We start from the raw sequence: 22,229 nt of genomic DNA on the forward strand, positions 1-22,229 counted from the left end.
TCAGAGCAGCAGCTCACCAGGCAGGCAATCGGGGTGAGAAAAACTGTCTATCAGCGCTCTCACGCACTCGCCAGTCGCTATCTCGCGGCGGCGGGCTGACTCGCGCTACCCACACAGCCGGGCGCCAGTCCGGATCGCCCGCCGCGAGTCAGTGTGTGTTGGTGGCAAGGTATTTTAGCAATGACAGTCGCGGGCGCTCGCCTCTTTCGTTCAGTTTCTTGGAGCTGTTGAACCGCGGTGCACGCTTTGTGAGTCGTGTTATTGGTCTCTCGAGTCGTCCGTGCCATCTTGTTATTGGTTGTGTGTCCTCCCCGTTTCGCCCGGTAGTAGTTCTATTGCACCGCCACCGGATCTAAAGATCAATCCAGAGTGACAGCTTGTCACGAGTTCTCGAGTGTGTGTCGCAGGTGCATTTGGTGGTTTCCAACCGAAACCCCCCCGCAAATCCGAGACTTCCGCGTGAAGGAAAAGCCTACGCAATCTCCACAAATACCGGTGCGTCACAACGCCGCGATACGCACAGTGCGAAACAGAGCCCGCAACGACAGAGACCGCAAGCGTGTGGATGATTTTATTGATTGAGAAGCACCACACCGACCGACCGACCGACGTCCTCCTCCTCTGCCGTCAATCGAGGCTGAGCCACCCGTTCGTCGCCAGTCTATTTTCGGCCGATGTGCCGATTGTTCGCCCGATAGGAGGCAGCCCATTGGAAGCAACAAAGGAGCACTAGAACGTGTATCACCAGTGAGACTGTTCATTGCGGAAACGCGTGCCATTTGAAGTGCATTTACCGAGATCATCTGTGTCGCGTGTCGCGTAACTTTCTTCGATCTTCACGACCCCCCGCAAACCGCCAATTGATGTATAAGTTTTTCGTGAATTCCAGTGTCAAGTACATCATAAAGTAGTGGCCGTGTGCGGGTCCCCTTGTGAAGTGGATCGATATAGTACAGCCCGAGCGCGCACCGGAGAGCAATCCGGAATAGTAATTGCACCCAACAACAACAACAGAGTGTTGTTCAATCCAAACCAATAAAGAGAGAGAAAGAGAGAGAGAGTGTTGCACGTGTTGCGCGTGTGGCGAGTTTTTCGGTTCAATTCTTGACTCTTTCCGGGGACCGGCTCTTCTCGACGCCGGCCGCGCGCTGCCTATTGTTTTTCTTTTTCGTTCCCCGTGTACCCTCAACAACGGATTTGATGTGTAAGGTGGCAGCGACCGGCCACAATTCGCTTCTGCACGGCAACCACAAGCGCGTCCGTTCGTTTTTCCGCAAACCCCGCTACACCCACTTCTGCTCCGTCTGGCACATCATAGAGGGACGGTCAGCAGGTACCAGCAGGAAAGCAGCCCCCGATCGCAGCAGACCCCGATCGACCGCGAAGGCAACAACCGCACCCCGGAAACAACAGGCGCACCAACAACGAACTGAACGTTTGCACCAACACCAGCAGCACCGCCCGCAGTGTCAGTGGGTTGGTTAGGCCGTTCGTGTTCCGCCGCCACACGGTAGAAAAAAGAAATAAACAATCCCATCCACCCCGGAACGTGCCACGGAAGCGCGTAAATCTTCCCAACGATCAGCCTGTGTTCTGGCTGGCTGGCGATCGCGACATCGAAGTCGTTGGTGTCCATTGGTACCGTTGGAAGTGCCAGTGCCGTTTTGCGGAAAAGTGCGGTCCAACATCGGGGCGTTTCGGAGCATGGGCTCGGTGTCCACAGTTCCAACCAGTGCATTGGTTGCGTGAGCTTCACAGGGAATTAGCTCCGTGGAAAGGCCCCCGTGGTCCCCTAGTTCGTGTCCGGAACATCTCGCTCTAGCGTCGCGATTCGCGATTTGTGCGCTGTGACAAAAACCGAAGCGCCGACCAAAGTCGAGCAAACCCGTTCCGTGATCGTTCTTCCTACCGGGCTGTCTGTCTGTGTTCGTAGCAGATCTGCGTGCAGATCAGAGCCACACAATGGACGCATATTGGGAAGCAGCAAACGGGCATGCACAGCATTCCTTAAAATACGAAAGGTAAGCTTTTCCGAGTGACCGACCGAACCGTCAAGCCGTGACGTGAGTGTTGCCGATCAGTGTTTTTCATGATCCTGCAGCGGGAGCAGGACGATATGGGGATGATCTATAAAATCCGTCCGCCGTCACCAGTGGTGGCGACAAAAAGTGGCGCCATGTTGGGGGGCGACACACCTTAAAAAAGAAACTGGCCCCGCCACACACGATTGCTCGTTGAAATTGAAACATATTGTCACCGGACGAGCCGCGCGATGCGGTAAATTCTTGACCTCTGTCAAGGTTGATTCGGCCGACCGGCGGTGGGCGTGGACCGGTTTCTTTAACCGAGAAGCGCATAGTTGGATGGCCCATCTGTATTATCGGGGCCACTTGCGCTCAGCAGGTGCACGATCCTGCGCCCGAATCTGGGATTTTCTGGAGCATGCGATTCAGGTCAGTTTGAAAGCCTTATTAGTTTCGGCAAGAACTCACATACTGATTGACACTTTCAAGGGTTTGCTGTGGAGTTCTGGAACTGAAGACACCAGATCTTGGATTGATAGACCAACAATCACCGACTGCAGTCCTGTGACTAATGTTCTACGAAGAACCGAGAACTTCGAAAGAGTTGCATTTCATTGCAGTAATCGATCGACAGCAACAACAACAGCTCGATCATCATCGTCCCACAGCACGTTCGAGTCACACACATTATCGAGCCGACTCTAATACTTAATGTAAGCCCTCTCCGGGCGGATGGGGGCACCACAACTCGAGGGTCACGTGTGGCCGTGTTTGCACGTTCAGCTGATGCCTGTACTGAAGGGATTAAACGTAAGCCATTAGAGCCGCGCAAAGTTCGCGACATCCCTATTTGACGGACGGAAGCGGTTTTGCCGACGAAAACTGACGTCAGTTCTCGGGAGGGGTGGTTGGGATTTTATTATTTTAAACCCAAACCCAATCCTCCACCATCCTCCATCCTCTGCTGTCCAGTTATTGGCGGAAGTGTGCCGCCGTTCGGTTGCGACAGGGTGGTGGACGGCGTCAACACCCGGGCGGGTGGTGGCAGAGCAAACAAACAACGTGATAACAACGGCCAGGTTCCGCCAAACCGGGTCTCGGAAATACCACACACAAGGGTGCTTGACGCTTGCTTAGCAGCAGCAGCAGCGCTTAGCGTGCGCTGTGCTTGGCGCGGCTTATCAACATTACAGTTCACGCGGGTGTCTAGGGACGGCCGATAACTGCTTCCAGTGCCTCACACGGGGCCGGGGGAACCCATATCACACTATCTCCGGGCACGCACACTATCGCGTGACCTCTACCATCCGTCGGCGGGGTTGCTGTCTGCTGGCCTGCGGGACGAGAGCATATGATGATGGGCGCTGATGGAGGATGATTTGGGCGCCCCGCGAGCGGCGACACAATAGAGTCACTTGGTCACGTAGCGTGAAGAATTTCGCCGTGAAGCTTTGTCTCTCGAGAGAGATCATTGCTCAACTCCGGTGCTGCCACTCCTGGCTTGCGGCGACCGACCACCCTCGGGCAGGCAGGGAGTGTCCCACTTGACACAGGAGCTTGCTGGTGGTGGTGGTGGTAGCTGATATGGCACTGAGTGCATCAGCCGCTTTGCTGTTGGTGATGCTATTTCTGGCACTGATAAGCGCTCCAGGCGAGCAAACAGACGAAGAAAGCGAAAGAACGCGACAACACGACAACAACAATACCAGCACGCACCATCATCCCGCGAAATGCGCGGTGGGGCTCGTACACACACACACGAACACGCGAGTCACGCTATCACGTGTGCACGCGTGGCACTGAATCACGCGGGACGGGTCGCGAGAGAGAGTGCGAGAGGATCCGTCGTATCTGGAGTGGAGTATCAGGTGATCAGGCGGGCCGGGCCGGGCGGGCGGACAGAAGCGCCCGGCCCGCGGAGAGATTATTTTGCCTTTTTTAGACTTAGCAGTCGGACCGCGTGTGTGTGTGTGGGCGGCGAAAACATGGTGGCAATCATGCCGGCATCGCGTGCACGACAATTGCGTTGCTGATGACCCTTGCCCCAAACCCTCGGGCGTATCGCGGGTGGATTTTTTCGATCAGCCAGCAACACTGGCAAAGGCCACCCGAAACACGCACACAATGCACACACACACACACACTTGATGTGTGCACCTTCTTCCATCGGGAACCAAGGATTAGAAATCGACTCTAGATGGGGTGGCCACTGATTTCAGGTTTTGGGCACTCTGTTTTGCATTTCTAGTAGCTCCAAATCATCGCTGCCAGGAAGACCGGGGGGTTTCGTTCGCGATGCGCTCCACTTTTTTGCAATTCGAATGCACAGGACCTCTGCTGTGCTGTGGTGATGATTGGTGGTAATGTAAGCAATGTTAAAACAATGACAACATTCATATATGCAGCGATTCCAATAGAGAAAGTCAACTTCGTTGCGGGGCGCTTCGTTGACAAATCACGTGATTATAATCCACACTTAAGTCAAAACAGGTGAAAAAACATCACCCCCAAGACTTGATGCGAAGTGATGGTGAAAGTGATGCCCTAAAGCAGTCTGCTGGCAACAGGTCTACCTTACTGATGCAACAGGATACTGTTTAAAAAACGGTAAAGATCGTAAAAAATTGAGGAGAGAGAGTCGAACACGGGAGATTCATCAAGTCTTAGCTGGGGTACGCGATAGCGAATCGATGCCCTGTGACTGGAATCTCGGTATCATCATCATATGCTCCATAGATGAAAAAGGGAGGTTACTATGTGGCGAGATGTAGAGAGATACAAGATCATTGTACAGGAACGACTAGTCCCTTACGTTGATAGTTTCAGAATACCGGCCAAACTTACCAGACTTGTTACAGAGACGTCACACCAACGTTACAAGTTAGGAGAAGATGGATAGAAAGTTCTCTGATCCCTGTGCTACCACACCAAAGGATTGCGCCAAGAGGATGGCCTCTCTTCAACATGGCGCTGGAGCGAGCCAACCGGGACTCTGGAGTGGAGACCGCAGGGATCATTTACTTCAAGTCCAGCAAGAGTCTGACCTATGCTGATGACATAGACATTATAGGTCAGGCTTACATGGGGATCTAGGGTCACTCAGGGGCACCTATTGCAGGGGTGGCATTCAACAGGCCATTCTACAGTCTGTGTAAACTATTCCACTCACGCATCTGAGACTTGGACCATGCCCAAAACTGACGAAACTCGAACATAACTGACGAGCCCGAGAGCAACATTCTCATATTAATTTAACGCTCTGTATACGAAGCGACAATGGAGAAGGACAGCGAGCTGTACGCATCGACAGGCTCCGGTGGGCTGGTCATGTCATGAGATTGGCGGGACGGTTGTTGACGTCCTTAAAGACTAGCAGATATTGGTCGAGCCAGTGAGAAGAACAGCGCAGACCCAGCTGACGCGGTCTAAATCCCCGGTGCCGTCATTTGTTTGTGCCTCGACTGTGTGTTTTCAATGCCACATTTTTCCGTACCCATGACTTCCGTTCTTTTTTCGGCACACGTCCTTTTCTTCCCTGATGGTCTCAGGAATGCAAACGTTATGCTATGAATGCTGGTGGGCCAAATTTAAATGGTGGGAAATTTAAATTTATCCGTCACCGTCGCCAAATATCATCTACCGAGCGATCGCGAACCACATTTCGCGCGCGTAACATTAATCTGGCCAGAAATTACAGCTGACTAAACGATTTACACTGCTCTCTCGCGCCCGTCGGTCGGTTATTTTTACCGGTGTATCCTATTTTCGTACGCACCCGACCCGAGCAGCATGGGTATGCGTGTTGCGTATTTTTCTTATTTTGTTTCAAATCCCGAGCGCCGCCAAATAGTACTACAACAGCGCCGATTGCTCTGGCCATGGGCGCCCCTAGATTTATTCATTTGTTTTCGTCGAACACCCTCTCGGACGCTTTTTTGCCACTTGATGTGTGAGGCGCCGCGATTTGGAATGTTCTCAGATATTCGACTCGTACACTTTCAACCGTCAACCCCGGATCAGGCCGGTCAGGACGTTGAGTTTTGAATTATTTTATTTCATTATTTACATTGAACTCTGAAGCATTCTTTGCATACTCCCCATACACTACTCACATTGCGTGTCATCTGTGCACAAAAAGAAACATAATCAAAGTAACCTTGCAGCCGCATCGTGAAATGTTGCGCAGGGTTCAATTTATTGGAATATCACAATGCTGCGCTCGTCGAGGTCAAAAACACTGTTCCTGTGGCTCGCTCGCGTGTGTTGCTGTGGAACAACCATATCAAGGGGTGCTCCAGCTTGGCTTACCTCTATCGAGACACAAACACATACCACTAACCACAGCTAATCACTGGCCCGGGTGTGACCGGCTTGACGTCGTCGCCGCCGCCGCCGTTGAGTGGATAATGCTCCGAAGGTTGGTATGCGTGTCGTCCTGCCTGCCACCCTGGAAGCGCGCCCACTCTCGGTGCCGGGGAGGTGGCAAAAATTTTCCGTCACGTGCAATGGCATGTGTGCCGTGTGTGTTGGAGAGAGAGACCCCAAGGGGGTCTTTTTCCATCCGCATCCGCTTAACCCCTCCCGGAGGGTGGGTAACCCATTTACCGTCACGTCATATGCTGTAACACCGCTGCTGGTAGCCTCGTGCATCGGCACACGACACCTGTTCCGACACATTTTTCCGCATGTTTCGCGGCGGTGCCGGTGGCGGAACCACCGTGTGCCAATAGAGCCTGGGCCTAGTCTGGGGGGGTGGCTTATGCTGCTTTCCTGCACGGCACGGCACTTGGTGCGTTTCTTGTTTCTCACGCACCGCCGCAAAAGTGTGTCTAGGCTAGGACCATATAATACACTCCTATTGGCTAAGCTGGTTTTACTGAACTTTAAAACACAAATGTCAAACTTCGCAAAACCATCAGTAGTAACCCGGGGCGATATAAATATGCATGCTTACCTTGATGCGTTCGATCGTGCGTGTGCAGAAAAAGTTCAGCCACCTTCGCCGAACCGGCCAACCAAGCGATGAGTAAGAGCAGCGGCTACGTGAAACTGCCACGCAGTTTCTGTGGTGTTCGCTGCGCCACCCAAATGAGCTGCGAAAGGCGAAATCAAACAACTAAATTCCATCCATCGTCCCACACGCACGCACTCCGTTGCTGGAATTTTTGGCAATGTGGCAGCGATGCTGCGGGGTTCGCATAAAACACAGACCTCTGTTGCGGGAAAGGGGAAACAGCGACCTGCTGCTCCCCCACAGCTTCCATTCGCGCCCACTGGACCGGAGAGCTATTTTTAGCAAGGTTGTTTCGAGGAACCATAAAGATGAGCGCAAAGAGAAGCGCAAACCAAAACAACTCCACAAACCTTCCTCGGTCTCTCTCTTCCACGGAGACACAAGTGTCCCGAATACGCGCGCCTGGTGTGTGTCTGCGTGAGTCTCAAGAGATTCCACGTTGTCCATTTACTCAGTCTGCGTTTTGTTTCTTGTCCCTCGCGCAGCATGATCGTTCATTATTAAACCCCGCTCGCGAACGGGGACCAGTCCGCAGGTCCAGTTAGGTTGCAGTCCAACAACCGAAACCATACTTCCTCACTCACTGGTGAACCGCGAATGGGTTGACCGCACACAAGACACAGACAGGTTTTGGTGTTGTTCTTCGCGCCATCGAAACGGTATCTGGAAGCCAACCACTGTCAAGGGCGACCGAAACGAAAAGCCATACAATCCAGGTCCAGAGGGATCGTGCAGAACGAAATCGTGGGAAAAAACATTAAGGAACTACATAAAGTATTTCCCAGATTTCACTTTAGTTTTTGCGTTGGACAAAGGAACATTATTGGTCCTGGGGCACGCTCAAGTTGGCATTTCCGCGTTCGAGCTCTCGGTTACTGTCACCCGTTTAGCTTGACCCGATCTATTGCCATGCTGCTGCTATCTGGAATCTGCTTCAAGCTACTTCTCATGTTCGGCACAGCCTAGTAGTGCTACAAGCACTCGACGGCACTCGTTTGTGTGCGCTCTGCTCGGAACGTGAGCAGTATGTGTAAATCGATCCATCGCAGCGCACGTTTTTGCCATTTAACTGCGCGCTCGGATCTACGCACGTCATCATGGGCGTTGATTTCCTAGTTGGTCTCAGGATGAGGCCGCGGCGCCAGACACGCCTGAGCGAATATTGATGTAGGGGCCATCGTCCCAATTCTTCAGACCGATGACGTTAATCGATCTCTAATCACTCGTTGGCCAGCATCGCGATTCGGAATGAAGCATGCGCCGTCGACTACTACAGTTCATTAGCGCCAGTAGTGCCACGTGTCCCGTTCGCCAGTGACAAGCCGCCAATCCACGAGCACACTTGCGGCCCGGTGGTGGGAATAGATTTCCTTTCTCAACCCGGCTTGTTTTAACAAGATGTACGGGGAGCAATCGGAGAGAAAGAAAACGTGTAGCAGCACCATCAGGGTGGACGTATCGTCTTCAGCCATCGTCTCTCGCGCGGACGCGCAAATGTGATAGATCATCACCGATTTCAAACGTGATCATCGGCCATCGGATGACGGTCAGCGGTTTTTTCGCTTTTTCGAAACGTTTACTTATTTTTGCACCCTCAACAGGGCGGAGGCCATTGCCATGAAAATAGCACGATTTTCGTACGGCTAGAGGGTTAGCACATTAACACATTCGGTCGGCTGTTCGGCGGCCCCGCCCGTGTTATTCGTCATCCACCGTGTGTAACGCTGGTTCTGCCAAGTCTACGCGTTAATAAATTGGGTCTTTAAGCGCCGTCGTGCCATCGTTTCTGTCGCATTCTTGCTAGTGCCGTATAAAACAAAAATCACGCAGAACGCAGAATCATGTTGAATCAGGAAAAATGTTACAAAGGCGCAGAGGACTGTGTTTACGTAGGACCGTTTTCCATCCTTTCCTGTATTTACACAGTTTACAGTGCCCAAGAAGCGGCATCCGTCGTTCCGTTCCGTCGCGAGAGATCCCGTTGGGAGGCAAGCAGTTTTGTGTTACATGTGCCCCCAACGCCACGGCTCGACCAAGGTTGGTTCGGCAAAATGAGGTAAATTTTCGCGAATTTCCTTCACCGGCAAGCCAGACCTGTGTGCCCTCCCTGTCACGGCCGTAGCACCCGAGAATTGTGCACAAACATGCAGAAACATTTTGCGCGCCCCAGTGTCACGGTGGTCGCGCGAAGATGTCCTCGGAGTTTTCCTGTAGCTTCGAAATGCTGTGCAAGGCGGGGCGCCGTACGCCACTTCAATGTTTACACGAACGGGGACCAACGCAAATGAAACCGCGGTGAAAAGCGTTCCCATTTTTTCCCCGCCATTGACGCCATTGCCATCACTTGACCATCGTCGGTGCCATTGGCGAACTCAGCATAGGTATCACGTGAACAACCGCGCACGACATCGCAAAAGCTGACCAAACAAACGGAAACTCTACTCTCGGCCAACAGAGTAACTGCTGCCGCTGCTGCTGCTGTTTGGCGTGGCGCTGGTTTACGTTTCACGTCTGCCACCAGGGTTGAGAAATATTTGCAACGGGCAGATTCATTAGCATCTTCGGTAATGGTTGCCTTCGGGCGCGGAACCTATCTGCTGCGCCGCGGTTAGTCACTTGTTGCCCGTCTGCCCGTTGTTGGTGTGTACCTCCTTGCATCAGATCAGAGAAAACTGATCGAACCGCGTGCGTGTGTGTAGCTGTGCGGAGTGTGCAGACCAGTTATCACGGTCACCAATCGCTAAACAACTGAAACAACTTTACGAATTTCACATTCTAATTTTGGCCTTTATTTAGCGAGCAGGTCTCATCGGCGGGACGGGGATCATTTGGGAAACAGATCCCCAGGGGGGGTTTATTACAGCGCCGCGACACGGTGTTGTGGGGACACGGTGTTCGAATGTCCCACCGGTTGTGAATTGGTTGCGTACACCAACCGCAGGGCCAGGGCGACAATCACCATGAAACAGGAGGTGCATCGGCGGGAAATTCCGAGTGGCTGCTTGAGGATTTATCCGCCCCCCGATATCGTGTACTTTTGTGACTGTTGGCGGACATGTGAGAGAATTGATGATAAAATTTTCATAGATAAGTAAGAATGATTTCCTTGAGTCGATGTCTTAGCATTCGATTGTTTTATGTTAGTCGTCCTCTCAAAGTTGTATTTTGAAAGTAACACAAACGTTCATTAAAACCACGTGTTTACTTAGATTGACAACTTGTTGTTAGACTCTCGACGATCACGGCGATCACCGAACATCGTCGTTCAACGAAGAGTGCGTCGACGAAAACTGATAATCGACGAAGATCTACCCGCCATTTGTTGAATATTTTAAAAATAAACAAATGGGTGAACTATTCCTCCCTTTCGTGGCATTCTTAGTGTATTTATCAATTTGTTAGTAACATTGTTTATCATTGAATATTATAACATTGAATTCGTCGATGATCGATTTGGCAATCGACATTTGCAAATCGACGTTCCACGGACGGACCATTTGGCATTTGTGTGTAACATTTTGCGATGTTTTTCCGGGTCCAATAACGTACAGAAACTCTCTTAAAACTTCGAAGAACTAGTCTCGTGCATTTCGACAAGCATTCTCTCGTGGGCACAAAGAAAAAGCCCCACTGGCCATTAAACGGTCGCACTTCAGGTGTTCAAAGAACTCGCCCGTCGCCGGTGCTGGCGTTGGTTCTTGACGTGTCTTTTAAAGTGATGTCTTTCGCGTCGCGTTCCTTCCAGCCGCCAGCCCCAGCAGCCCACCAGCCGGCCGATCCGACGAGTTGCGCAAGAAGCGGGAAGTAGTGAAGGTCAACTACTTCCCTCATTCCTTCGAGTCACGACGACGGCGACGGGCGACGGTTGGTCGACTTTGCTTCGGGATTAATGTGGAGAGTTTTTATCGATACGAACATATCGATGTGTATCCATCCATTCGCCTGAGAGCGAGCAGGTTCGTGTGTCGCCGTGCCTGAGCGCTATAAATAAAACACGTTTTCCATTTTGATTAGCCCAGGACGGGGGGACGTGCGGGGACCCCGCAGCACCACGACAACGTCCCGGGTGCACGCGATTCGATGTGGGCTCTCCTCTGAACAACGGGTACAAGAAATATACTGTGGGACTCCTTGTTGCCAACGATGAAATTCTGATTGACACTCCTCCACCAGAGGGCTCAGTTAGTTAACTTTTACTAAACACCGGTCTCAAAAATTTAATAAAACGAACCTATTTGTTTGTGTCCGTTATTAACATAAGTATGTTGAGACTTTCAAGAACAGAGAGATTTTGATTCAACCACAAACCAACGCTGTGTGGTGGCATTTCAGTTCCCCCCCGGTAGTGATCGAGAACACGCGAGAATGGCTTGTGGAGTGGCCGTCGGATACTCGTCGGAAAAGAAACAAAACCGGTTCGCGCAATTGGTTCGCCAGCAACGAACGGCTGCCCCCGGCGTGTGAATTGTTCCGTGGAGTGTGTTTTTGTTGTTCTTTTGCGACCAAACCACTCACATTCCGCCTCTCGCATATCGATCGTGATGGAATGCAATCGTGGGGCCGCTGCTTTTGCCCACCACCACCACCCGTTGCATTAATTAAAACCGAGCCACTGCCGACTGCTGCCGTCCTGTGTCGCCCCTGCGTGTACTGATCCCTCTAGAGTCTAGAGCAGATCAGGTCAGGGAGTCCAACGGCTCGCTTATTGCAAAATGTTGTCGCCCGGACAGATCAGGAAATCTAATAGACCACCAGCAGCGCCGGAAACAGCAACTAGATACACCCATTGCCCGCAATTGAGGACGCATCGAATTATAACGAAATTATTTAAAATGGCCTTGAACTCCCAGCGCCACCTATAGGGCGATCGGGATGATAACGGGAAGTCCCAAAATCTTGCTCCCGATGCCAAGAACTTATCAACCTCTCTGTTTCAACTGCGCGGAGGTGACTAACGGCCGCCGGCGGCGGCATAACACTTCCGTTAGTAATAAGCACCACCTCGCGGGGCGAGCGGGCGGGCGGCGGGAGGTCACGGACTGTGAACGGCGCAGCGAACGGCTTTCTGGCTAGCGTATAATTTAACGGCGCATGACGTGTATGGCACCGGGGTGCGACACACACGCAAAAAAAAATGGAAAGATAAACGCGAAACGCCATGGCTAGAGGACGGGGGGACCACACGAACCACGCCGCTATCACGTGCGGCGAGAGAGGCCTAGCGTGCCGAAAGCGCACCACTCTTTTGCGCCGAGACTCGCGCGCAGATACATCACGAACACACCGCGCACACACCCCGCCGCCGGCGAAATACTTGTTTCCGTGACACGCGGACGCGTGGTGGTGGTGGGACACAGTTAGGATATTCGCCAAAGGCCTGGCGCGCAACATGTCTTCCGTCGCCGTGCCCGCCTAGCGCCTAGCGCACACCATGCGCCGCGCCCGGTGGGTGGAAACCACCCGGACCGACGGGGGGGGAAGTGTTTAACTAACCAGAACACGGTGCGTGGCGGCCATGTTTTTCGTTTCACCGTAGTTTTCCTTTTTCTACCCACGGAAAGGTAACACGTGAGGCGAGCAAAGGCAGCAATCTGGCTCTGTTTCTGCTTCGTTTCCGTGTTTCCGCGCAATGCGCGCGCCCAGCAACGGTCGAAATGATTCACAAATTTCGCGAAGCCACATGCCGCTGTTGTTAAATGCTGTGTGATTGAAGGTGGAACTTTTGGATACATGAAGGACATCCGATGATGCTTGAAATTTATGTTTAACTGAACGTCAGATAGAACATAAATCGTCAAACAGAACGTCTGAACGTCGCCAATAACTCGAAAAATCCTTCTTTATTCTTCGCAATCTATGTCATTAGCAGGGAACTACTAGGCTGTTCAATTAGTTCGTATGGTCGATAAGAATACACATTTTTATGGTTTGAAATACACTTTATTATTCAGTATGACCTTCCTGAACATCAATAAACTTGTTCCAAGGAGACTCCAATTTATAAACTTCATCCCTGAAGTGAGAAACTGGAAAGGCTTCAAAATACTCTTCCACAGCTGTTATGAGGTCATCATTTGATTAAAAATGCTTTCCGCGCATGACATTTTTTAGGTCTGGAAACAGATGGAAGTCACTAGAATTCGTACTTTAATTCATGTCCTGATGAAAAAGGATGTTTCTCTTCTGCAAACCACACCTTTTTTCACGATTTTTTTCCTTCAGCTGGTCTAAAAAGTTACAATAACAATCGGAATTTATTGTTTTACCAATTCGCAAGTAATCCACAAACTAAATTCCTTTCGTATCGCAAGAAACTGAAAAACTGAACCTTTTGGCCGACTTCTGGATACGAACTCGTTTCGGAGCCGAAGAACCTGGTTCAAACCACTCTTTAGTCTCTTTTTTTGATTCAGGATCATGCTAATAGACCCAAGTCTCATCCATAGTGATGATTCAATGCAAAAAATCCACTTTATACTTTTGAAAAAGCTGAAAATGTTGTCAAGAAAGGTGCTTTCGAATGCATTTTGTTCCATTTTTACCGAATGCGGCACCCATTTTGCACACAGCTTTCTGAAACCCAATACTTCAGTCAAAATATTAGTTCTACTACTCACTAAGATGGCTAGGCCTTGCACTAAATCTCCGTCAGAAATTCAGCGATTTTCCAATACGATATCCCGTTTTTGGACGCCCTTGACGTGGGTCGTCTTCAAGACTTGTACGACCACGTTTAAGTACAGCAACTTCTTTCTTCTGTACTAAATGAAGGCAAAGAGTCCTTATACTCTTTCAACTTCTTCTTCTTCTTCTTTTGGCGCTACAACCGCTGAGCAGTCTTGGCCTGGCACCAGAGACAATGTTAATCTCTGATGCTCTTCTGTAACATTTTTTAATTTTTTACGGACGGGATTGTTAGTCCCGCGCCAACCCCCCTGTCACGCCGGAATCGAAACCATGGCCGGTTGGGTGACAACCGATCCCGGGATTCGAACCACGGCCAGCTGCGCTGACAGCGAAGAGCGTTACCGACTGCTCTATCAGCGGGGGTATACTCTTTCAACATTCGTTTACAAATTTCCTTTGCTTTTAATCCTTCGCAAAACAAATCCCCAAAAAGTTGCTAGACGTCCTCATTCGCTGAAAGAAAGTTCGAAGTTCGAATGAAGGCAGTTTAGTAGGGACCCCAGACTCGCGTTCCACAAACGTTTCAATCCAGCCGCGGATCGGACGCGGAACTTAGTCGCGGTGCGCGCCGTTGCACCGCGCGTTGTGCGCGCGCAGAGTCGCCAGGATGTAAACAAAGTAATTGTGTGCAGTTGCTGGGCCTCCTCAATACGCCCGGGCGAGTGGACGTACGGACGGACGGATGGACGGGTGGACGGAGTGCCCGAATGCGCGTACCCTTTCGCGGCGGATCCATTTGCCTTCGTCGCCGTCGCCGCCGACACTTGCTGACTCGCCGCGGCGGCGTCCGTCGACGAGTGCAACCTTCGACGAGTTTATTGACGCGCCGTGCTCTGCTCCTCGGTAAGACGATGCGCAACTCGGGGGAAATTTGCACGACGACAGCGCCGCGTTCTACGAAGCGCTCTAGGGGGACACCATTATCGGGCCTTCGGGGATCACGGGGCCTGATTGACGGAGGGAGCGGAGACTGACTATTGAAGCGCTTCCGGATCCAAGACGCCCCGTCGCCAAGTTCTGTATGTGGCGGCGGCGTGCCCGTTAGGCGTGCAGATTGCTTCGCTAGCGCCCTTTTTTCTGCTTCTTCCCACGAATGACGGAAACGACCCAAGCCTCGCGAGATCTGGTCCCCAACCCGCCCCATCGAGCGCCGCGAGTCACGCCCCAGCAACAGGTTGTGCGGACGACGACCACCACGATGGACCCAGCAGGGCTGTGTGCGTGTGCCGCTATTGCTCACGTCGTCGTAGGAGCGCGCGCTCCTCTTTTCGCAGGCCAAGCATGGCGAAAAAGAATGTGTGTGAATGTGTTTTTCTGCCGCGCGCATGATTCGCGCTCGGTGGTGTCGCGGATGTCACGTGTGCGTGCCGTCGGCGGTGGCGTGAAGGGGGGTGGACGTCGTTACGGAGGTTTTGCCCTGCGTGGTGCGTGGCTGAAAATACCCCAATCGATTCGGATGCGACAGAGACTGACGGAGGAGGCGGATGCCTCAAGTGTCTGCCGTATTGCGTACCTATTTATAACGCGCAGCGCTCATCAGGCGCAGCTTTGTGGTTTTTGTGTTTGATAATTTTAGCACCGAGCCGAGCCAATGGGGGGAGAGAGTTTTTGTTTGGCCGTAACCGAAACCCAGCGTTACTTCCCATGATAGAATTTAAACAAAAAATCAGGGAACCGATTGGAATAATCAGCCGTCGATCGATCGGACTAACGTTCGAACGTGCGCTTGGCGATGGGCCAGGAGGGTATGTAAATGCGGGGTGTGGGAGCGGAGGATAGAAAGTCATGACCGCGGGCTCGGGTGGCGTCCGTCGCAACGCCACGTTGGTCACGTTTGTTGGCATTCGCCCAAAGCATGTTGTTTCATTATCGCGCTCCCGTGCTGCTCGGGTGCTGCTGGGGGGCGCACATGTGCTGTGGGCCCTTCGTTCTTTGGTACGTTAAAAATAGCCACCCGAAAATAAAGAAGGCGCGCTCGAAAATCAGGAGCGCGGGCCCATCTCATATCGGGTCTCGGGTGGATGGGAAATTAAATCGAATCCGAATGGATGGGTCAGAACGATCGGAGGAAGCATCCCTGGAGGCACAGTTACTAGAGCTCCCAGTGTGGTTGAGCATTACACACCGTACAAAGTTGCACGGGGCCTGGCCGGCCTGTTGGTCACCGAAGTGCGTGCTAAAATTGCTCACCCTCACACGGGGAATGCATTCGGAGTTCTAATATTAGCCTACAGTTCTTCGCATCCCTCGTTCGATCGGAGCGCGCGCAACACACCCCAGCGAGCGAGAACTCGCGGGTAGGGAAATCGGGGTGGTATGTTGCAAAAACACATTGCCACACGAGGCCGTCGCATCCATCCATCCAGCCACCACCAGCGTGCATATGATGTGTAGGAATGTTTGAAAACGATGTTGATTTTATTCGTCTGCCACCGGAGCAGTGTTCTACAGCGTCAGCTCTGGTCTCTGTGGTCCCGAAAAGCCCATGGTGACAAAGATAACTGATAAAGCATGGAGATGTAGTCCGGTCGGAAGCATCCCTATCGCGTCTTCCTGGAATCATATTCCCTGTCTTGAAATCTTAATCTCCCGCGGGAGCCCAGCCCCAGATCGTCTGGCTTGGCCAACGATCACGTGGCCCATTTCGTATTGCTCTGTTTTCCAACCCGTTTCCAGGCGCCCACCGAACGGCCGAGCATCACTTCTGTGCCGGGCCGGCCGCCTGGCACACTCTGCAGCGCGCTGAAACATGTGACAAATTTGTTTTGTAAATCCGTGCCTATTTCCCATTCCGACATAACAGACCCCAAGCCACGCAAGCGCGCTCGGACCGAAAGGAGAAGCACTACGAGAGGAAGCTAACGAAAAAAAAAAAAAAACCGGCACAAGGCGCACTGTAAGGGCTGGGAACGGGCCGGCCACCACACCCCGGTTCACAAAAAACCCTTCGCAACCGAACAAGCCGCCGCTGCACGTGGTCTGGTGTCTGGGAAATGTGGTTTTTCGATTACAATTGGAAATGGATCACGTTTCGTGGCGAGAAAAATTAGTTTCCGAGCAAAAAGGCGAACCGAAAAGCAATCATAGCCGTAGGACGCCGGTTAGGAATCGGGCCACGGCACGGGTAAGTTCACGTGCCCACTTCGGCGCTGTCCTTGTGACCTATTGCTTTGCACGTTGCCACACGGGATGCTGCTGGAGGGGCGATGCGATGATGGGCGGGCGAACGTGTCTCGGATGTGATCCGTCTCGGATATCCTTGCAGCGGTTGCCACATACGCGGCATGCAATTTAAATCTCACGATTATTGCCAACTGCGACAACACACCACAGTGACTCACCGATGAGCGACGCGCGGTAATTGAGTGTCGCTGGGCATGTTGGTCTGATGTATTTTGTTGATCATGCTCCATTCCAAGAATTGGCATCATCGGGAACACCGGTAATGCGTAGTTGCTATCGGGAACAGGTTCGCTCGAACCCATCCAGTCTGAATAGAACCCATCGACAGCTTTTTATTGTTTTCTTTTTTTATTATTTTCTATTTATTACTAAAAAGTGAACTGAACAAGTCAATTAAATCGTTTGTCTTGTAGGAAACACATCATACATTAAAAGCTGTTTTTACCGTGAGAGAGATCGTAAATAATGATCGTTTCGCGTTCTGCGATAATATCTTCTGGAAGTCGTTTGTTGTGCATGAGCCGAGCAAAATCTTCTTTAGTGTATCAAGCCCCGCTCTAATAGTTTTGCATCATGTTTGAATCATTCACAGTGAGGCTCCGGTGCAGCCTGGCTACACGTACTGCGGAGAGCCGGGATTAAATTTCTCCACCAACAGTACCAACTACAGTGAAGATGATGCCGACTTCGCACCCGGAAGGCGAGGCAAAACATCACGGGTAAGGCACACTCATCCCGCAGGCTTTACAAAATCAATCCAAGTAGGTTAATAACGCAACCTGATGAGTATATTGAGAAGATGAAGTGTGTATGTTCGTCCCTTTACAAAAAAAAGTTCAATATTGGCCGGCCTTTAGCACCACGTGAATGCTTTCCTTTTTCGCACCCGCTATCTGGTACAATGCGCCATTCGTAACAATGGCAGGTCACGAGATGCTCCTTAACTGCTTTGTAGATTATCACAGGAAACGCCATTTGCACGCCATAGATGTAATTCAGCCACGCGTGAGTCTGATCAAATCACATTGCTAAACTGATCACGTTGCTGAACGGCAGCAACATAATCCCAACCGCCATTCAATCCATTCTAATCTATTCTCACTCTGGCCAGGTTAAAAAAAACGGAACACGATACTTAGACGGGGCTTAGCTTGAAGCAAAATCGATCACGCGTCACGTGCTAATGGCGTTGGGTTAAATATTTTCGACTTGAAATGCAACAATGGGGTATGAACTCATAGCGTGGGTTGTAGATGAAACAAGCAGTTCTAAACCGCAACTATAAACATTGCTGCGGCGACGTTTACTAGTACTCTCAATTGTTCAAGAGAAAGCTGATAAGAAGATAACATTTTTACGCTACTTGCGATCAATTGAACGACGGTGGCGAGTACTGTGGCTAGGAGTTCCCCGTAGCCGGAACGTCCAAAGCAGTAAACAAAGCGCGTGGAAAAGATTTGAGATTTAATTGATAGCCAGTATGGAGCGTGGAAAATGGTTGAGTTTTTTCGAATATTACGGTGACTCATTGGCGCGAATGGCTGTTGCATCAATTTTAAGATAGAGGGTCGTCAATGCCCAACGTGGATAGTGGATTATGTTTCCCAATTTCAATCTTCGTGTTTCGTTACGTTCACAGCAAGACCCACTGTCACACCGGATCATAGAGAAGCGCCGCCGCGATCGAATGAACTCCTGCCTGGCGGACCTTTCGCGGCTCATTCCTCAGCAGTACATGCGCAAAGGTCGGGGCCGCGTCGAGAAGACGGAGATCATCGAAATGGCGATACGGCATTTGAAGAACCTGCAGAACCAGGAGTGTGGCCGAGAGTCGTCCTGCGCAGAGCAGTACCGTTTGGGGTACAACGAATGTTTGACGGAGGCCGCCAAGTTTATGTTGCGTGAGCGAGGCGAGGAACTGTGTTTCCGAATGGTAGCCCACTTGAAAGAGCACTGCAATGATATAATGAAGGGTGAGTTCCGCGAGATTCGGTGTCGTGTTGTGTGGCTGAGGTTTTATTCAAATTTCCTTTTTTCCTTCTATTTTTCGCAGGCGAACTGTTGAAGTCCCGTTGTGGGTCAGAGCTAGCGAACGGTGGCAGCCCTATATATCTGGCAGGGGCTCAAATCGGTCACATGCGCGAAATGATGTCGTGCCCGTCGGACATTGAGCACAGCAGCAACGACCATCATGATGTGAAGGATCTAAGCTTCCGTAGTGCAACCAGCAGTAGCACAAGCAGCAACCACCACAATCCTGCACAGGCGCCGGTCATCACTTCTACCGCACCGATCGTACAGCATCACGATACATCGAGCAATCACTCAACGCAGGATTATGATGCGCCATCGCCACCACGAATTTGCGGCGCTGCGGGGCTGCAGCAGGACACAAATAACAACCTGAACCAACATGAGAGCGTTCTGCGTACGATCCGCATGCGCAAGTTCTCGGAGCACGCCTCACCCGAACACGAGCACAGCCACAACAGCTACAAGTTCAAGAACTACATCCAACAGCGCTTTTCACAGGATACGCACGAGAACGGCGCTCACACGATGGACATTGATCGCAGTCCGATGTCCGTGCACGAAGATCATCATCATCATCCAAGTTCGTTGCGTGCCTCCCCGCTGACCAACGGTAGCACCGGAAGCCTTTCTGGTGTCGATTCCAAATCGTCAACCAGCACGAGCGTCAAGTCGCCCCCAGCACTAGCGTCTTCCTCGGACGAGCCGCTGTCCCTGAAGCGGAAGCTACCTGGAGTCTGCACGGAAGCCGCCATCGCGTCGATCTCAGCTCTGGGGAGCTCCCTGGAAAACCCCAACAACCATCTCCAGCATCACTCACAGCAGCAGCAGCAAACTATTACTACTTCCGATGGTGTGCCGTTGGAGAAGAAAGCGGCCAGCAGTAAGAACGGCCTAACCATTGTGGCATCGTCTTCCGTAGCGCCCCTGCCAACGGCGGAAATCAAGCACGAACTGCTGGCAGGTACAACGAATGTGTTAGCCGCAGGAAATCCTACCGTTGCTTCGGCTCCGACACAACAGCACCATCACCATAATAATAGTAGCCATCATCATCATCACAGTTCCTACCATCCGGTACCGATCTTTGCCTGTCACACGCAAGGCTTCTATATTCCGCTGAACGTAGACTACGAATCGCTGCTACCGTATCTAAACGGAATTGACCTGTTGAGTAAAAGTTTCCTGCAACTGCCGCCTCTACATCCCATTAGCATCAGCGTAAACTACAGTCCAATCGCACCTACCGGCACCGGTGGCAGTAACTTGGTGGTTAAAGCCACCATCAACGGGTTGGCCACCAATAAGTCCAAACTCGTCGAGGGTCTCATCAGTGGATGTTAGACGAAGCGATCGTAATGAGCAAAGCAAGTACGGCACGAAAAGTATCATACCCTGTTGACATCTACTCAAGCGGAATGCATTTTTCTTTTTCTTCGTCGATGTCTTTGTGACCGTTGTATCAACTTGAAAAGAGTTTGTTTCGTCGGGAAATAGTTTTTATGTAACTAAATAGCGGCAGAGCGCAATTTGCAGTGGTGGGGCTTAATCAACAACGGTGGTCAAGGGTACTAGATGTCAGCGGATCAGCCGTATGGTTAGCCCACGTGGATGTGGAACCAGCCATACAGACATTATGATAAAGAAGTAAATCACAATCAACGGATGCCAACGATCTTTTTAGTCAATCCATTGATCTTTAGCTAAAACAAACAGCACAGTGCTGTAGTAGCTACATAAATAACAAAACTGAAGTTGCACATAAGAATCTAGCCCATTGTAGGTTCGCTGAAATTATGAAAAGAGATCCCTCGACGCAACCCAGTTCGGTGTGTAATGTGTATATTTAAACTCAGGTAAACCTTTCCTTATTTCCGAGCGTGCGCATAGATCGATCAGTCTTTCCGTGGCCCCCTATGTTGTTGTTACTGGTTACAGGAACAAAACAAAAAATAGCAAGACAACTAATAGAAACTATAGAAGGACTTCAATGACGGCTTAAGCTAAGCGCTATCCGAGGGTATGAAGGAACCCTGAAAGTCATTCTTCCTAGCTTCTTTTCGGCAAACTCTGCGTCGGCAGAAGAGAAGCTAGCTTTGTAATACACAAATTCTCGCAGTAACTATCGCCATAACAACAACGTGAAAGATCGAAACGAGCTAAACGGAAAGCGCCACAAGTACTGGACCGATGAGTCATTACTGTTAAGCGACGAGTGCTCGATATTCCAATTTGTCGCCACGTGAGTCGCCATTACTCAAACCGGAAGTTCTTTACTAAGGGATACTAGTTTCGTGTTTCCTGCGTTCAATTTCAACAGCTCATATTTTTTGTTTTAATTTTGTCATCATTTACTTTCTTGTAACTAGAATAAAAAAACTGTGATACTGTGAAAAATGTTAGGACATTGTATAGTGAAGCCTAAAGAAAAGTTGAGGTGAAACACGTAAAAAGCTACAGAATGGTGGCCGAAAGAACTAGGCCACGAACAATAATGGAAAATGGAATGCGTTATTGTCAGAGAGGAATAAACAGAATAGGAACATGCTTTAACAATGCATTTGATGCCACACCTGATGAAAAGAAGACCGTTGAGATAAAAGTGATAGAAAAAAGTGGACCGACAAAGCACGCATGAAACAGGACAAACTGCTTACTATAATTCCGGACGGACCACAGTAACAATGTTGGCACTATATGTGCTAACGAAGAATGATGCGTAAGTGGAACGATCGGAGCGAAGAGTTTCTTCCTTACCGCCATCGTGATAGAAAATGCGATTTGTAACTCCATGTCCATTTCGTCGCACGGCGCATGAAGATATGCAAAGAATGTGGGCTTAGCAAAGCAACAACCCTCTTTCAGAAACAGTAGATAATTTGTACTGAGGGTGAGACTTTTTTACTTCACCGCCTTTTTATATACATATTATTGTGAACCACACAAGTATCCTGACAGACCACCATACTGATGAATGCAAACGAAAACTATAATGTGTCCATTCATTTGTCCAAAAATTGGGCAAAACGTAAGTCCGCTTAATGAATAAATAAAGAAGAGATAAACCAATATCCATATACATCTACGGTTAACAAAATGTAGAACAATATGTGAAGCTGTGTAAAACAACTACTAAACACGTTCTTGAGTTTTTTCTTTCACTTCTCTGAGAAATTCGACACAACCAAATTTTCAGACTAATCGCGACAAGCTCCCGGCACGAAATGTAAACAATGTCCAACGTAATACGTTTATGGAGGAGTATGAAACGCTGTTATCGCACTTCTTAA

General features: G+C 50.5%; 1 protein-coding gene across 2 annotated transcripts; it reads left to right on the forward strand.

Moving 5' to 3' along the window:
• Positions 1–1,166: 1,166 nt before the first annotated feature.
• On the forward strand, positions 1,167–22,076 carry LOC128272451 (transcription factor cwo). 2 transcript variants are annotated; one of them, XM_053010263.1, is made up of 4 exons: positions 1,167–2,021; positions 17,501–17,669; positions 18,548–18,881; positions 18,962–22,076. In XM_053010263.1, the coding sequence occupies exons 1-4, from the start codon at positions 1,963–1,965 to the stop codon at positions 20,281–20,283; spliced, it is 1,884 nt and encodes a 627-aa protein (XP_052866223.1). In that variant the 5' UTR covers positions 1,167–1,962; the 3' UTR covers positions 20,284–22,076. The 2 variants fall into 2 exon arrangements, with proteins under 2 accessions (XP_052866223.1, XP_052866224.1); XM_053010264.1 differs by having other exon boundaries at positions 17,501–17,627.
• The last annotated feature ends 153 nt before the right edge of the window (positions 22,077–22,229 follow it).

The sequence above is a fragment of the Anopheles cruzii genome, chromosome 3 (genome assembly GCF_943734635.1).
Source record: "Anopheles cruzii chromosome 3, idAnoCruzAS_RS32_06, whole genome shotgun sequence".
NCBI lineage: Eukaryota > Metazoa > Arthropoda > Insecta > Diptera > Culicidae > Anopheles > Anopheles cruzii.

Excerpts from the sequence above, each read along its gene's own strand:
- LOC128272451 (XM_053010263.1), top strand. The coding sequence starts at position 1,963 with ATGGACGCATATTGGGAAGCAGCAAACGGGCATGCACAGCATTCCTTA. Across the intron at positions 17,670-18,547 it reads GCTTTACAAAATCAATCCAA|CAAGACCCACTGTCACACCG; the intron begins GTAGGTTAATAA and ends TTACGTTCACAG. Across the intron at positions 18,882-18,961 it reads CTGCAATGATATAATGAAGG|GCGAACTGTTGAAGTCCCGT; the intron begins GTGAGTTCCGCG and ends TATTTTTCGCAG.